At 51.1% G+C, this 17,609-nt stretch overlaps 1 protein-coding gene across 1 annotated transcript in view; it reads left to right on the top strand.

Moving 5' to 3' along the window:
- Positions 1-17,609, top strand: part of LOC142256921 (O-acyltransferase like protein-like) — a 113,848-nt gene that overhangs the window by 42,120 nt on the left and 54,119 nt on the right. The window contains exons 4-5 of the mRNA XM_075328951.1: positions 5,715-5,853; positions 5,936-6,135. Coding sequence (XP_075185066.1) covers positions 5,715-5,853; positions 5,936-6,135 — 339 coding nt within the window. The remainder of the gene's footprint in view (positions 1-5,714; positions 5,854-5,935; positions 6,136-17,609) is intronic.

Raw genomic sequence — 17,609 nt, 5'->3', positions numbered from 1 at the left:
ACCCTAATTTTAGATTTCCTACCTAATAAGTAATATCTTAAAGTTTTCCTTGCCCACTTGATGGTTAAATACTCCTTCTCCACGATGAAGTAATTAACCTCGCAAGAAGACAGTTTCCTGCTCAGGTACATTACTGGGTGTTCTTTACTGTACCCTTTCTGAGACAAGATGTCCCCTAACCCGACCGTTGACACTTCCGCCTGGACCACAACTTCCTTATTGAAGTCCAGTGCCACCAACACAAGTTGTTTTGTGGCGCCCCTGAGGCTTCAGTCACCACAGAGTATTGCACCCAAATTTGGGTGTAATGCTAAACACGGTTCCCGAGGAGGTCTGTCATGGTTTCAGTTTCACCACATTACACACTCAAATACACACCAGGTTGACCTGTTCCCACTGGGGACTGGGCTAGGGTAGGGTAATAAAGGGGTCGCCAACAGAGTGGCATTTACAGGATGCTCTCAACAGGGACCCCAGTCCCACTAGCTTAGGACCTGGGAGGGGGGAGGGAGGTGCAGCCAGTAGGGGGAGTCAGGAGCCAACACAACAGTTAGAGTTCTCCAGCAGGAGAGCAGCAGAGCAAACGTGCCTCACAGGTGCTCCAGCAGGAAGGAGGAGAAAGGTCACACGGTTGCCGTGGGGAGAGTGAATCTGCTCCCCTCGGAACTGACCCCAAGCAGGGCGGCAGGACCCTAGGGAAGATCATACTTCACATTGGTTTTCCAGAATCTGCCTGGACGGTGACAGTATCAAGCTTGCCTGACCACACAGTGCCCGACAGCACAGTGCCATATAGGATCCAGGGTCTCGCTTCAAGCCGGGCCCCACATCGGAACCGCAGCACCTGAAAATAGTGACAAGAGTACATCTCATGAAATCCAGGGTCCCCTCGTAGCTTCAAGCCAGGGGATCCACAGACAGGCGTTACAAGGAGAAACCCACCAAACCGGACTGATCTTCAAAGGGATTCGGGTTCCACGGAGCCCATCCTAGCAAGTGACTAGTATTACCTGGATGAGCGGCATCGTAGAAAAGTTAGTAAACAACCTGGAGCCGCAGCTATAGACTCTGACTCTTTATTACCCGTACTGCCACACCCCGTTGCCATCACTACTCCCCTCACCATCCTCCCCGGGGCCTGCTCTATCTGTGGAGAGAGATACCATCCCTGGCTGCTACCAACATCTGCCCCGGACGACAGCAACGGCAGCGGCAGCCCATTCCCTGGCCGCATACTACAGGTGGCGTTACGACAAATCTCTCACCACTACCCCCATCATCTGTCCCTTGCCATCTTCTGTACACCTCAGGGCAACGGAGCCGGGCTAGGCCGCTCGTGACAATGACAGTCGACAGCCTGGCGACGAGTAGGTAAATATACCTGCCCCGTGGGGCGCTACAGTTTACATGCAGCTAAACTAATTTCTTGGAAAGCTATCTTCGCTTCTGGAGACCACTTGGTCATACCAGACTGTGTACCCTTAAGGAGGACGGTCAGGGGTACGACTATCATAGTGAAGTTGAGGATGAACCAACGGTAGTATCACACAATCCCCAGAAATGCTCCAACTTTTTTCTTAGAGTAGATGTGGTTAATTTTGGATTGCACCAACTTTATTTATTTGGGACTTGATTTTGACCCTGCGTATGACATAACCCAAGTGATTTGCCTCCTCCATCCCCCTGGCACATTTCTTTGGATTTACGAAAAACTACACCACCCTTAGAGCATCAAGTATCTCCTGGACCTTGCTTAGATGGCTTCCCAAATCCTGACTGAAGATCACAATGTCATCCAGATGTGGGAAGTTAGGATCCTGTCCATGGCTTTCTGGAAGTTGGTCAGAGCTCCTTGAAACCCAAATTGCATCCTTGTGTACTGGAAACATCCATCTAGCATTGAGAAGGATGTCTTCTACTTAGCGCTTTTAGACATTGGGATTTGCCAATACCTTTTTGTGAGGTCCTGGGTGGTAATGTCCTAGGCTGGCCACAGCCTTTCAATCAGTTCATCAACATGGAGCATTGGATACGTATCAAACGTAGATACCTCATTCAGCTTCCTATAGTCATTGCAAAAAAGCCAATCTCTATCTGCTTTCGGCACTAAGATGTTGGCACTGGACCAGCCATTCTTAGACTCTTCAATGACTGCCAGGCTTAGCATCCATGTCACCTTTTTTGTGATCACCTCTCAGTGGCTTCGGTAATCCAATAAGGCTTCAAGTTCACCCAAACATGAGGCTCCGTGAGAACTTCTTCCTCTATGATCTGAATACAACCTGGTAACAGGTCTCTGTTACGATGGAGCAATTCTTGGCACTGCTGCTTCTGAGTATGTGAAAGCGTGTCTGCCACCATGACATCTTCCATGTCTACTTCAAGCTTAGCCAAAAGACACTGAATTTCCACAGGCTCCCTATCTCGACATGGCTTGATCAATTTGACGTTGTACACCTGGTAGAACTTCTTTCGCTCTGTCTGGTGACATTTCAACCACTTCGTAAGGGCCCTACCATTTGTCCAGAAACATTTCCTCTACAATGTGTACCAGCACTAGTACCTGATCCCACAGCTGAACTGGCTCACCGTTGCTGACTGATTGTACATTCTTGACTGGGCCTCTTGCGCCCGGAAGAGGTTATCTCTCACGGCGGGCATCACTTCAGCAATCCTTTCTTGCATTTGGGCCACATGCTTGATTACGCTCCTCTAGGGTGTAATCTAAGTTTCCCAGGTGTCTTTAGCTATATTCAGGAGACTATGGGCGTGTTGGCCACACAACAGCTCAAACAGGGAAAACCCCGTAGAGGCCTGTGAGACTTCTCTGATGCAGAGTAACAGATACGGTAGTAGACAATCCCAGTCTCGGCCATCCTTCTCTACAACCTTCTTCAGCATGGTTTTCAAGGTTTTATTAAACTATTCCACGAGACCGTCCATCTGCGGCTGGTATACTGAGGTCCTTTGTTGAGTGATCTGCAGGACTTTGCATAATTCTCCTATGACTTTCGACATAAATGGGGTTCCTTGGTCTGTCCGGATCTCTTTTGGCAGTCCGGCTTGGGAAAAGATTTGGACCAATTTTTTGGCTATACTTTTAACAGAGGAATTCCTCAATGGTACTGTCTTAGGGTACTGTATAGCATAATGATGAACACAGGAGATCTTCTTCTTACTTCCACGCATAGACACTAATGAATTCACCTGGACATTCTCATTTCCTGCATGCCACACCTTGGGGTGGGGATATGTGAGCAGTCAGTCCCACCCATCTCTCTGACTGCTCATAAACCTGGCTCTGTCACGGCCTATTATCATTCTCAGTGCTATACATACTGAAGCTTGCTTCTGGGCTTACATCACACAGGATAACCACCTCTGTGATACATATCTCCCATCCACGAAATTTTTGGCATCCCTCTTACAGTTAGTTACCAGTTCCATCAATATATAACATGGTTAACTATTCATTTGAGCAATGCCAGTTGATTTTTGGGAGTACGTAAAGTCAAATTAACAGTGGGTGAGCTAATCACTTTATTAAAGAGTACCTAATGTTTAATTTTTTTGTTTTTTATTTCAATGCTGGTAAGCCTTTGCAAATTAATGTTTCTTTGGAATATACTTATTACCTTATTTTATTTCCTTCTCTCTTAAACACCATGCTGAAAATGCTGTTTTAACTTCCTAGTTCATTCTCTTTTAAATGCTGCTTTGAACTGCTGCTCCAGCAAAAATCCATGTACAAACAATATTTATAAACACACCCTCCCTGCCTGAGTGTGCGAGAAGGGACCAGAGCAGGGCCGGTTCCAGGTTTTTGTGGGTCCTGGCCGAAAGAGTCTCAGTGGGCCCCATCCACACATAGACATGCACAGATCCATACACATACAGGCATACGTACACATACATATTTAAAGAGAAATTCTCAAAAACACATATAAATAGACATAAATCTAGACACAGTTATATACACTGACATACATAGATACACATCCTACATGCACATACAGACACATTAGAGATATTTATAATATTGGGAAGCCGGCAACAGCCTCATTCACCTCCCCCGCTTATCTCCATCCAGCTCCTCCTGGGCATGTGTCTGTGCCACGCTGATTGGTGGCCATCACTAACAAACATGGCCGCACATAGAGCACACTGACACTGCTGTATATACATCACAAGCGAGGCTGGGGACATACACATTACTGGAGGGCATACATATTACTGAGGAAAGGGGTATACAGCAATGGGGGCATACAGATCCAGAGGGGAGCATACAGCTCTAGAGGGGGGCAGTGACTCTGGGGTGGGGGTGACCAACAGCTCTGAGGTGGGGGGTGACATGCAGCTCTGGGGGTATACAGCTCTGGGGTGGGGGGGGACATACAACTCTGGGGGTAAAGTAGTATGCAGCCCCCATATTCCTTCATATAGTGTTTTGAAGCCCCCATAGTCCTCCATATAGTATTATGTAGCCCCCATGTAGTATTATGCAGCCCCCATATGGCACTATGCAGCCCCCATATGGCACTATGCAACCCCCATATGGCACTATGCAACCCCCATATAACATTAAGCAGCCCCCATATAGCACAATGCAGACCCATATAGCATTAGGCACCCTCATGTAGTATACAGCCCCCATATAGCACAGTGCAGACCCAGATAGCATTAGGCACCTTTATGTAGTATACAGCCCGCATATAGCACAATGCAGACCCAGATAGCATTAGGCTTCCTCATGTAGTATACAGCCCCCATATAGCACAATCCAGACCCAGATAACATAATGCATACCCAGATAGTATTAAGCACCTTCATGTAGTATACAGCCGGACTATAGCACAATGCAGACCCAGATAGCAATAGGCATCCTCATGTAGTATACAGCCCGCATATAGCACAATGCAGACCCAGATAGCATTAGGCACCTTCATGTAATATACAGCTTTCATATAGCACAGTGCAGACCCAGATAGCATTAGGCACCTTCATGTAGTATATAGCCCCCATATCATTGAATGCACCCCCATTGTTGTCTGGCCACAGTGATTGAATAGATACTCACTTTTCTTCATTCCCCCGCTGCTCCAGTCTCCTCAGCGCATCCACTGCTGTTGCTCTGACCTCACTGCAGGCGCACAGTGTTGACGTCATCGCGCTCCGCTGCTGAGCTGTCAGAGAGACGACAGACACAGCGGGAGAATGATGAGAGAGGGAGTGTGCCGCTCCATCTCATCATTGCTTTCAATTGTAATGGCAACTGCAATGCTGATACCATTGAAACTGAGATCCTTCGGCAGAGGAAGAGGTCGGTGACAGCGCGGACACTGGGCCCCCCTGAGTAGCGGTGGTGTGGCCTGCCGCAATTAGCGGTACGCCACTCCTACCACAGCGAGTGGGCCCCAGGCAGCCCAGGGCCCCGGCATTTGACCGCGTTTGCAGGGTGCTGACGTCGGCCCTGGACCAAAGAATCTTACCTGGAAACAGATTGAAAATAGTGCCTGACTACAGATTTTTGCTAGAGCGGCAGTTCAAAGCAGCATGCAAAAGAGCTTGAGCTAGGAAGTTAAAATAGCACTCTTTAACTTTTAAGTGCTGTTGCGCGTTCTCAGACGTTTCACCTCAATATGCCCATGAATTATTTTATAGATATTTCGCTGCTTTCAAAGCTTTGAATCATCCTTTAATATTTTTTTCAACAGATCTCCTTAAATACAAGGGGACATCATTTCTGAAGCCTCTTCCTAGTTTTATAATTCATAATGAAAGCATTCCCACAGTGGCAGAGACGTTCTGTTCCCGCGGTCTGTTTCCTGCGGATACATTTGCCATCATTTGTTTGTAAGTTTGAGCCTTGTGTCCATCATGTGTTCTGTAAGCTCGGTGACCATAAGTCTGTCCTAATAACCTTTGCTTTTGGCAGGTGCCTCAGCGGCTTGTTCATCATCTTGCCTATAATTGGCTCAATTTACACCGCCGTGCTCAACTTCAACGCCTCATCGGCATTTGAGCAGTGCAAGACTATTATTTTACATCGGAAACAACGGGCTCCGGAGCGAGATAAGCCTGCAGGAAAATCCAATTTCCCATTGGAGGAGGAATACGGCGCCGAGAAGAAGCACAGTAATGTCCCTAGATTACTATACATGCGGCTTAGAACATCACTTGAAATTGCGCAATTTATACAACCTTTCATTTGCTGGCTGAAGTTGGAGGTAGTAGAATATAGAATATATCACCGGTACAGGCCAACTACAAGGAAGATGCTAACTTTAGACTGAGCCAACTGCACAGAGCCGGCACGGGATACAGAAAATCCCATACGGACTCAATTCACTGCTGTACAGTGCTTCTATATGGCACCATCAGTGGTGTAACTGGAGTACGATGTGCCCCCGGTGCAAAATTTGGAACTGCCATCATTAGCCCCTCACCCCACCCCCCTCGGGTGCAGGATAATTACACTGACACTTGGCTCTTTTCCCTCAGCATCCACCTTTCCCATACTCTGATATCCCAATATACTATCCAATATTATAATGCATCTCATAGTTATCCATATATTATAATGTATCCCCCATAGTTATCCATATAGTATTATGTATCCCCCATAGTTATCCTTATAATATAATGCATCCCCACAGTCCATCATATAATGCATCTCATAATCCTCTGTATATTATAATGCACCCCCCATAGTCCTCCATATATTATAATACACCCCCATAATCCTCCATATATTATAATACACTCCCATAATCCTCCATATAGTATAATGCACCTCCATAGTTCTCCATATATTATAATACACTCCCCATAGTCCTTCGTATATTATAATACACTCCCCATAGTCCTCCATATAGTATAATACACCCCCATAGTCCTCCATATATTATAATACACTCCCCATAGTCCTCCGTATATTATAATGCACCCCATAGGCCTCCATATATTATAATATACCTCCATAGTTCTCCATATATTATAATACACTCCTCATAGTCCTCCGTATATTATAATGCACCCCATAGGCCTCCATATATTATAATGCACCCCCATAGTCCTCCATATATTATAATACACCTCCATAGTCCTCCATATATTATAATACACTCCTCATAGTCCTCCGTATATTATAATGCACCCCATAGGCCTCCATATATCATAATGCACCTCCATAGTCCTCCATATATTATAATACACTCCCCATAGTCCTCCATATATTATAATACACTCCTCATAGTCCTCCGTATATTATAATGCACCCCCATAGTTCTCCATATATTATAATACACTCCTCATAGTCCTCCGTATATTATAATGCACCCCATAGGCCTCCATATATTATAATACACCTCCATAGTTCTCCATATATTATAATACACTCGGTTTTTACTGTTGGAGATGATTTTTCACTCCTTCTGTTTCTAGGGACCGTCCTCTGTTGCAGCTTGATCCCTCCACCGATGTTCTTGTGGAACAAGCCACCACAGCTCACAAGCTATCCGTGGCCCTGGAATCCCTTCGTTCCCTGCTTGGTGTCACCTGGACCCTCTGAGTCCCAGGTTCTTCACCAGGAAGCGTCACTTTCTTCTCTTAGCTCCTGTCTGACTAGAGCTTTCTTTCTGCTTCTCCTTCTCGCCTGCCTCCCGCAGACCTCCTCCTCCTTCTCCCCTCACTCCCAGACTACTCAAACTTGACCCTCCTTTCTCTGTCTGCTCTCTGGTGGCTCCTCCCACCTCCCCAGTTGCTAAGCTGTACCCTATAGGAGCAGGGATGGGTCTTACGGCCCCTCCCAGCATGCAGCATGGGAGGGTTGCTGCCACTCTCCCTGGTCCCAGTGTGTACCTAACAATGGGTGTAGTGTAGATTTGCCTGGGGACCTGGCATGTACCCCTTTCCTTACCCAGGATGGGACATCACACCTCTGGATGGGGTGCAATGTCTCTGTGGCGACGGAAGCCTCAGGGGCGCCACACTCCCCCCACAGCGAATCCCAGCACGTCCTCGGGCTGAAACAACAAAAACAGTGGTAGAAACTTCAACATTTTTGTTATGCATGCATAAACAGTAAAACTTTTCTTCCCTTTATGGGAGGAACATTTTCTTGAACGTTGCAGGAAATTAAAATAACTTTAGAGTCTTTTTAAACTAGGGCAGACCAGCCACATTACGTCCAGTGGCCTGGTTACACATCAACATACTTCACATATAAATACATGTAACGGCGGACCACTTTCAAGTCCAGTGGCCCGGTAACACATTAACAGTGGGGGGGTGACGTCTTCGAAAAGCACAAAGGGGCAGAACATTCAGGAAGGGTGACGTCTTCAAAAAGAACATAGGGGCTGCACAGAAGGGAAAATCTTCACAAAGGATGAGGGGCAGACAGGGTCTATTTACAATTCAGTTCTTCCTTTTTCTTTTCTTTACTTCAATGGCTGGGGTCCTGCTTTGGGCGGGCCCCTGGGTAGCAGGTAGGCCATGGAGATCCGGGTCTGCGTCTCCTGCGTGGCTGTAGCAGGCCTGCTGCAAGATGCTGCGGCCTGGGCCTGCTCTGAGGTAGTGCTGCTGGCTTGCATAGGGTTACTGGCTGGCGCGAGGCTGCTGGCTTGCAGGGGGTTACCAGCCGTATGGCGCCACTCTAGCTCTTCTGGCGCTGCCTCCTCCCGGAGCTCCCGTTCTCGCTGGAACCGCTCCAGCTGACGTGCACAGGCGACCTCGGTTGCAAGCGGGGTCTCTACAGGGCGCAGGGGACGAGCCAGTCCCAGGTCGCGGACCGGAGCGGCATCCCCATTCACCCCCGGTGAGCACGCGGCCAGCAGGTCGATAGGAGGGCTCGGCACGGGGCCTACCAGGTCATCGAGGCCCGCGGGGATCAGGGAGCCTTCTGCACTGCCGGGGACTTCTGGGGCTTCTGGGGCCGCTGGGGCCTTGGCGCGGTTAGTGGACACCTCCTGCAAGCCTGCAGGAGGGCTGGGCGGTGCCGCTCCATGGTGCCCTGGGTCTGGACGGACAGGGGCGGCATACAGCTTACCCGGGTGTGCTACGACGGCCTGCTCTCGATGGCCCACCACCTCGGGTGCCGCCCGTTCCTCCTCGGCACGCTCGATCTGCTTCTCCACCTCCGCTCTGACTCCGCTCAGCCTCCGGGTAAGCAGCTCCACTTCCTCACGGAGCAGGTCCAGCAGGGGATCCGCCTGTCGGCTCCCTGGGATGCTTGGCTGCAGGTGCTCGGCCATGCTTCCTGCAGGGTTCTTGCTTGCTGCTGCTCTGCTCGGGTGCTCGACCACGCCACTCGGCTGCACCCTTTTCTCCGATGGAGACGGGGCTGGGGGCTGTACCAGTGCCTGGCGCCAGACTGGCACCCAGCCCATCACAGCTGGCACCGCTCCGCTTACGATCAGGTACATTCTTGCACTTGCCTGGTCTGGCATTTAAGGTTGCTTTGCCAGCCAGTTTCTCTAGGCGCCATGCCTTCTTCTTCCGCTCTCCATAGCGGGCACTGCTTCGCGCTCTTTCTCTAGACAAGGGGCGGGGCTTACTTTCGCACCCTTTCTTCAGGCACGCCCCCCTTCTTCCCGCTCTCAGCAGCGCTAATGGTGGCGGTTTCCACAGTAAAACACAGTCTTTTCAAAGGCGCACAGTACCCGGTGGGCGCCGGGCACGAAATCTTGTTCGTGACGCCAAAGTTGACTCGCCCACCCCAGGGCTATGGGACACCCGGTGCCGGGCCGGACTAGTCCGGGGGCCGCCAGTGGTGGCGGGGCCCGGCTCCATGGCCCTGGTGGGTGTCAATTAAATATGGCTACAGTGTTGGGGGTGAATAAAGTTTGTGTTCGTGACGCCACCTGTGGTATGCGGCTATTAAGCCGCTGCTGCTGTATGAGGCCTCCGGGGTGATGGAATGGCAGCAATGATGGTACTGCTCCCCACAGGTGGAGCGGTGCCCCGGGGCACAGTTGGTGCTTGTAAATGTCTATGCAGAGAAATAACTGAGGCAACACCAGGGGTGCAGTTTCAAGGTCTTTACTCACAGTTCTTGTCAAGGCCTGCAGGAGCCTTTGGGCTGCTGGGACCACCGTCAGGGACCTCCGCCGATCCCGGGTAGATCTGGGGGTAAATGCCTTTGCACCCCTCTCTCTAAAGTGTCTCTGTCTTCAGCTGTCTCCTTAAGCCTAGCTCTTTTAGGATGAACCTGCTCGGCCTCCACTACAGCCTCCAGGCTGGGAGCTCGCCTGTCGGTTACTTACCCCCTTTCTAGAGGTTCTGCTGTGGGCTGTGGCCCGGGGAGTTTGCAACTTTTCCTGGGCCTCGGTTTTTACTGTTGGAGATGATTTTTCACTCCTTCTGTTTCTAGGGACCGTCCTCTGTTGCAGCTTGATCCCTCCACCGATGTTCTTGTGGAACAGGCCACCACAGCTCACAAGCTATCCATGGCTTTGGAATCCCTTCGTTCCCTGCTTGGTGTCACCTGGACCCTCAGAGTCCCAGGTTCTTCACCAGGAAGCGTCACTTTCTTCTCTTAGCTCCTGTCTGACTACAGCTTTCTTTCTGCTTCTCCTTCTCGCCTGCTTCCCGCAGACCTCCTCCTCCTTCTCCCCTCACTCCCAGACTACTCAAACTTGACTCTCCTTTCTCTGTCTGCTCTCTGGTGGCTCCTCCCACCTCTCCAGTTGCTAAGCTGTACCCTATAGGAGCAGGGATGGGTCTTACAGCCCCTCCCAGCATGCAGCATGGGAGGGTTGCTGCCACTCTCCCTGGTCCCAGTGTGTACCTAACAATGGGTGTAGTGTAGATTTGCCTGGGGACCTGGCATGTACCCCTTTCCTTACCCAGGATGGGACATCACACCTCTGGATGGGGTGCAATGTCTCTGTGGCGACGGAAGCCTCAGGGGCGCCACATGCAGCCCTCATATACAATTATGCAGCCCCCATATAGTAGCATACAACCCCCATATTGTTTAATGCACCCCCATACTCCTCTGGCCATTGTGATTAAATACATAATCATTTCTCCTTGTTCCCCCGCTACTCCAGGCTCCTCAGTATGTCCACTGTTCTGCCGTTCTGTACATCTCAGCACAGCACGCAGTAGTGATAATATCGCGCTTCGCTGTGCTGGGCTGTAAGAGCGCTGCAGACAAAGCGGGAGAATGATGAGAGAGAGCGCTGCACTCACTCTCATCACTTTTAATTGTATCGGCATCTGCGATGCTGATGCAATTGAAAGATCGATCCTTGAAGTGGGGTCCAGTACCAGCGCTGGCACCAGGCCCCATAGTGGTTGCGTGGCCTGCTACTATCAGCGTTGTGCCATTGGCTGAGGTCCTCAGGCTCCCTGAACCCCTGGGCCGGGTCGCGATGGCGACCCCTGCGACCTTGATCGTTTTGCCCCTGGACAGCATACTATGGAGAGAATATTCCTACAACCAACCAAGTGGAGTATAGTGTTTCCTCCAATACTGGGTATGTCAAATTTACCAAAAGGGGCACAAGCCCTGTGAATAAAAAGATAATGACGTTATTTTCGGAGACTTTCCAGTTATGAAAGTGTTGGAAAACTTTTTTCCAGTATAAGCTTCCAAGTTTATGTATCTGATGATATATACGGTAATTCTGCATTGTAAAGATAGAAGCAGGTGTGCACCCTTCCATTGAACTTTTATCAACTTGTTGGACCCTACATTCTAAAACCACGGGTGTTGACTTGGAGGAGTGCAGCCATCTTTTTGGGTTACAAAGCCTATTCTCTTATGGGCAAGACGCACTCGATTTTGGAGGGGGTTTGTAAATATTTGTGTGCATTTATGTGAGGTCAGACCCTGATATCGGGGAGAGGGTCTGGCCCACAGTCTGCCTTACAATTCATCAGAAAGGTGTTGGATGAGTTGAGGTCAAGATGTTAGTAATCACAGGTGGACACAGACAGAAGAGGCCCCTGTGCAAGAACAATATATGGGCCCTTTCCAGCCCCAAATCTCCTAAAAATGCACAATTCCACCAGTTTTGAAGATGGAAGTGGCCCTCTTGGACCCTTTTTCAGCTGCAGGTTGCACCAATGATATGCTTGACCCTGAGTTCTTCCTCATCAAACTTGTCACCCTATATTTTCTTTGTGAACTGAGGCACAGTTATGGTGAACAGAAACTTCTCCCACATCGTTGTAATTAACAATAGTGCAGTTTGTTTTTGTATGCTTTTACCTTTCACTGGATAGAAGTAGCTAAACCCTAAAAAAACCCAAGCCCCATAGTATTCATCATCTTACTCCATCCAATTTTACAGCAGATACAGTACATCCTAGTAAGTAGAGTCCTCCGAGCATTTGTCATTTATCCAAGACCAGATACTGAGAAGGGATTAACTGCTGCAAACACGTCTTACACCACTATATCTGACAGATGGCTTTGTGCTTGGTGGTGTAAGGCTTGTGTGCAGCTGTTTCATTAGAGACAACTCTTTGATGAAGCTTCCGTAGCACAGTTCTTGTGCCGATGTCCCTTCCTGAGGCAGTTTGGTACCTGCTCCAGCAGTTTCGTTGGAGAAAACTCTTTCATGAAGCTTCTGAAGCATAACTGGTGTGCTGATGTGCCTTCCCAAGGCAGTTTGGCACGTTCTCCAAAAGTTTGTGGTCTACATCTCGAGACGACGTAGTTTGACTCTTAGGCGGGCTTTGCACGTTGCGACATCGCAAGCCGATGCTGCGATGTCGCACGCGATAGTCCCCGTCCCCGTCGCAGGTACGATATCGTGTGATAGCTGGCGTAGCGAAAATTATCGCTACGCCAGCTTCACATGCACTCACCTGCCCTGCGACCGTCGCTCTGGCCGGCGACCCGCCTCCTTCCTAAGGGGGCGGGTTGTGCGATGTCATAGCGGCGTCACACGGCAGGCGGCCAATAGCGTCGGAGGGGCGGAGATGAGCGGGATGTAAACATCCTACCCACCTCCTTCCTTCCGCATAGCCGCTGGCGGCAGGTAAGGAGACATTCCTCGCTCCTGCGGCTTCATACACAGCGATGTGTGCTGCCGCAGGAACGAGGAACAACATCGTACCTGTCGCGGCACCGGCATTATGGAAATGTCGGTGAATGCAACGATGATACGATAACGACGTTTTTGCGGTTGTTCATCGTATCATCTAGCATTTACATAGTACGATGTCGAAAGTGACACCGGATGTGCGTCACTTTCGATTTGACCCCACCGACATGTTGCAACGCAAAGCCGCCCTTAGACCTATACTACTAGCGATACTTGTCTATGAAGATTGCACGGCTTTGTGCTGGATTTTATACATTTAGTGGTGTACTCGGAGTCATACAATGCTGACATTGCTAATGTATTAAGCTTGTGCTATACACAGAGCCCCCTATAAAGGGAGGCGATAGATTCTTCCTGATTGAAATGTTGGAAGTGATGAGGATCAAGTGGAGAAGAAGCTATCATAATGTTTTTGCATTGGGTCCACCAATATATTTGGTTGGCCGTGTTGTAAATGATTTTTCATCTTTCTTTGGAGGCTGTTCAAGCTCCCAGCGCAGGATTTGGAGTGTGTAACATGGTGACTGGCTACATTGTTAATGGCCTGTATGTACCACAGAAGTGGTGTGAACCTGGAAGTCCATGCTGGTACATGTAGTGCAACATGTTTTGGTTAAGGCATTCAATAGGGCCAGGTTCATAGGTAGCTGGTGAAATGGGTGACTCTGGCTACCTACATACCCAACGCCCATGGGAACCTCTATGTTTCTGACATGTTTGAAGACTGCAGCCAGTATAGAGAGTACTGGGCTGTGAGAAGGATGTGTATGTGACTCGCCCACCCCAGGGCTATGGGACACCCGGTGCCGGGCCGGACTAGTCCGGTGGTAGTCAGTGGTGGCTGGGCCCGGCTCCGTGGCCCTGGTGGGTGTCAGTAAAATATGTGGCTTGCTTGTTAATGGTTGTGTTCGTAACGCCACCTGTGGTATGCGGCTAATAAGCCGCCGCTGCTGTGTGAGGCCTCCGGGATGGTGTTATGGCAGCAATGGTGGTACTGCTCCCCACAGGTGGAGCAATGCCCGGGGCACAGTTGGTGCTTGTAAGTGTCTATGCAGATGAAATGACAGAGGCAACTCCAAGGGTGCAGTTCAAGTTCTTTACTCACAGTTCTTGTCACAGCTGTAGCAGGACCCTCGGACTGCTGGGACCACTGTCAGGGACCTCCGCCTTCTGGGTGATTCAGAGCGCGAAATCCGGTACCCTCCTTTTAGTGTCTCCTTCTCTGCTGTCTTCACTAGCCTTGCCTTAGTTAAGATGGACCTGGCTTGGCCTCCATTACAGCCTCCAGGCTGGGGGGTCACCTGTCGGCTGATTACCCCTTTTCTGAAGGTCTGCTCTGGGTTCTGGCCCTGGGAGCTTACAACGTCCCTGGGCCTCGGTTTTTACTGTTTGGAGATTGTCTTTGCACTCCTCCAGTCTCTAGGGACCGTCCCCTGTCGCAGCTAATCACTCCACCGATGTCACTGGGGACCAGGCCACCGCAGCCTGCAGCTACTCGTAGCGCCTCTGGGCCCTCGGCTTCGGTACCCAACAAGGACTGCTCGTGGTACCTACAGGACTACCCGCGGCCCTGCGACTCCTTCTGTCTCTGCGTGGTGTCACCTGGACCTCTGGGTCCCAGGATCTTCACCAGGAAGCGTCTCCTTCAGTTCCTCTGCTCCTGACTGACTTGGAGCCTTTCTTTCCTTCTTTCTTTCTTTCTTTCCTCCTTGCCTGCCTCCAGCAGGCCTCCTCCTCCCTCCTTGCTCTCGTTCTTCTTCCCCAACTACATGCTGGCTCCTCACTCTCTCACTCCCTGAGGTAAACTGAAACTAACTTGACCTTCCTTTCTCTATCTGCTCTCTGGTGGCTCCTCCCACCTCCCCAGTTGCTAAGCTACCACCCTATGGGAGCAGGGATGGGTCTTACAGCCCCTCTCAGCATGCAGCATGGGAGGGTTGCCTGCCACTTTCCCTGGTCCTGTGTGTCCCTAGCAATGGGTGTAGTGTGAATTTACCAGGGGACCGGAGTTCACTCTCTTCCTCTCCCAGAATGGGGCATCACACCGCAGATGGGGTGCAATGACCTGTGGCGACGGAAGCCTCAGGGGCGCCACACTCCCCCACAGCAAATCCCAGCACGTCCTCGGGCTGAAAAACAACAAAAACATATGGAGAACTGCAAAACATTTTTGGTATGCAATAACATAAACTGTAAAACATTTCTTCCCTTTATGGGAGGCACATATCATGAACGTTGCGAACTTCTTATAAAGAAAACTCTAAGTGTGCACTTCCAGTCCATTGCACGGTTCAGGCAAATCCCCCATAATTCTGGTAGGGGGCACAACGGGTGCAACTAATTACATTTTTGGCTACTACAAGTCCAGTAGCCCGGCAGTTCGTTTCTTTCCATCAGACAATAATGGGACAATCAACCAGCCATTAAGTCCAATGGCCTGGTTACATAGGACACAAAAAACAACATACCAGCCACTAAGTCCAGTGGCCTGGTAGGACATAACACATACACTTTCACCGGGGCCCACATTCCAGTTCAGTGGCCCGGTAGCACATAACATGGGGGGTGACGTCTTCAAAAAGCATCAGGGGCAGTACAGTAGGAAAGGGTGTCATCTTCGAAAAGAATCAGGGGCAAAACATGAGGGACTTCTTCGAAAAGAATGAGGGGCTATGTACAGTTCAGCTGCTTCTTACTTCTTTACATGTAGGGATTCTTCTCCAGCTCCCCACCTGGCAGCAGGTAGACAGCGGTCAGCACAGTCTGCGTCTCCTGCGTGGCTGTAGCAGGCCCGCTGCAAGATGCTGCGGCCTGGGCCTGCTCTGAGGTAGTGCTGCTGGCTTGCATAGGGTTACTGGCTGGCGCGAGGCTGCTGGCTTGCAGGGGGTTACCAGCCATACGGCGCCACTCTGGCTCTTCTGGGGCTGCCTCTTTGTCTTGGCGGGCCGCGCCTGGCATGGCGGCGGCCTGGGTTGGAGTCGCTGCTGCGGTGTGGATGGGCGTCGCTCCGGCGGTGAGATCTTGGCGGGCCGCACCTGGCGTAGCTGCGGCCCGGATCGGCGTCGCCGCGTCGAGCGTCCCTCCAGGGACCGCGGGCATGGCAGCGGGGGTTGGGGCTCTCGCGCCGGCAGGGGCATTAAATGACTCACCCCTCAGTTGCATCTCCGGTGTTCTGGTGGTCGCTGTCTTGCTGCAGGGTGCTGGTATCGGAGCTGCGGTCGTGGCACGCGCGCCTGCAGGAGGACCAGGCAGGAACCCCACCTGGCAATCCGGGCTCCGCCGGCTGGGGGTGTCACTCTCTTTACCCGGCTCTGCAGCGGCTGCTGGATCTTCTCCGCTCTCCAGGACGCAGGACACAACCCGGTTCTGAGGTGCGTGTCCCGGCTCGGCCACTCCTCCTCTGGCCGCTCGTTGCTCGGCGTCCATCCTTTTAGCTTCTTCACGCGCCATCTTTTCTTCCTCCGACTTCTATGGCGGGCACCGCTTCGCGCTCTTTTCTTGGACAAGGGGGCGGGGCTTCTCTTCGCGCCCTTTCTTCTGACACGCCCCCCTTCTTCCCGCTCTCAGCAGCGCTAATGGCGGCGGTTTCTCAGTAAAGTACACAGTCTGTCACACGGTTCTTCAGGCGCACAGTACCCGGTTAGACCGGGCACGAAATCCTGTTCGTGACGCCAAAAGTTGACTCGCCCACCCCAGGGCTATGGGACACCCGGTGCCGGGCCGGACTAGTCCGGTGGTAGTCAGTGGTGGCTGGGCCCGGCTCCGTGGCCCTGGTGGGTGTCAGTAAAATATGTGGCTTGCTTGTTAATGGTTGTGTTCGTAACGCCACCTGTGGTATGCGGCTAATAAGCTGCCGCTGCTGTGTGAGGCCTCCGGGATGGTGTTATGGCAGCAATGGTGGTACTGCTCCCCACAGGTGGAGCAATGCCCGGGGCACAGTTGGTGCTTGTAAGTGTCTATGCAGATGAAATGACAGAGGCAACTCCAAGGGTGCAGTTCAAGTTCTTTACTCACAGTTCTTGTCACAGCTGTAGCAGGACCCTCGGACTGCTGGGACCACTGTCAGGGACCTCCGCCTTCTGGGTGATTCAGAGCGCGAAATCCGGTACCCTCCTTTTAGTGTCTCCTTCTCTGCTGTCTTCACTAGCCTTGCCTTAGTTAAGATGGACCTGGCTTGGCCTCCATTACAGCCTCCAGGCTGGGGGGTCACCTGTCGGCTGATTACCCCTTTTCTGAAGGTCTGCTCTGGGTTCTGGCCCTGGGAGCTTACAACGTCCCTGGGCCTCGGTTTTTACTGTTTGGAGATTGTCTTTGCACTCCTCCAGTCTCTAGGGACCGTCCCCTGTCGCAGCTAATCACTCCACCGATGTCACTGTGGACCAGGCCACCGCAGCCTGCAGCTACTCGTAGCGCCTCTGGGCCCTCGGCTTCGGTACCCAACAAGGACTGCTCGTGGTACCTACAGGACTACCCGCGGCCCTGCGACTCCTTCTGTCTCTGCGTGGTGTCACCTGGACCTCTGGGTCCCAGGATCTTCACCAGGAAGCG

The sequence above is a fragment of the Anomaloglossus baeobatrachus genome, chromosome 1, assembly GCF_048569485.1.
Source record: "Anomaloglossus baeobatrachus isolate aAnoBae1 chromosome 1, aAnoBae1.hap1, whole genome shotgun sequence".
Lineage (NCBI taxonomy): Eukaryota > Metazoa > Chordata > Amphibia > Anura > Aromobatidae > Anomaloglossus > Anomaloglossus baeobatrachus.
Note: the sequence above shows the minus strand (reverse complement) of the source record. Positions and strands in the feature narration are given on the sequence as shown.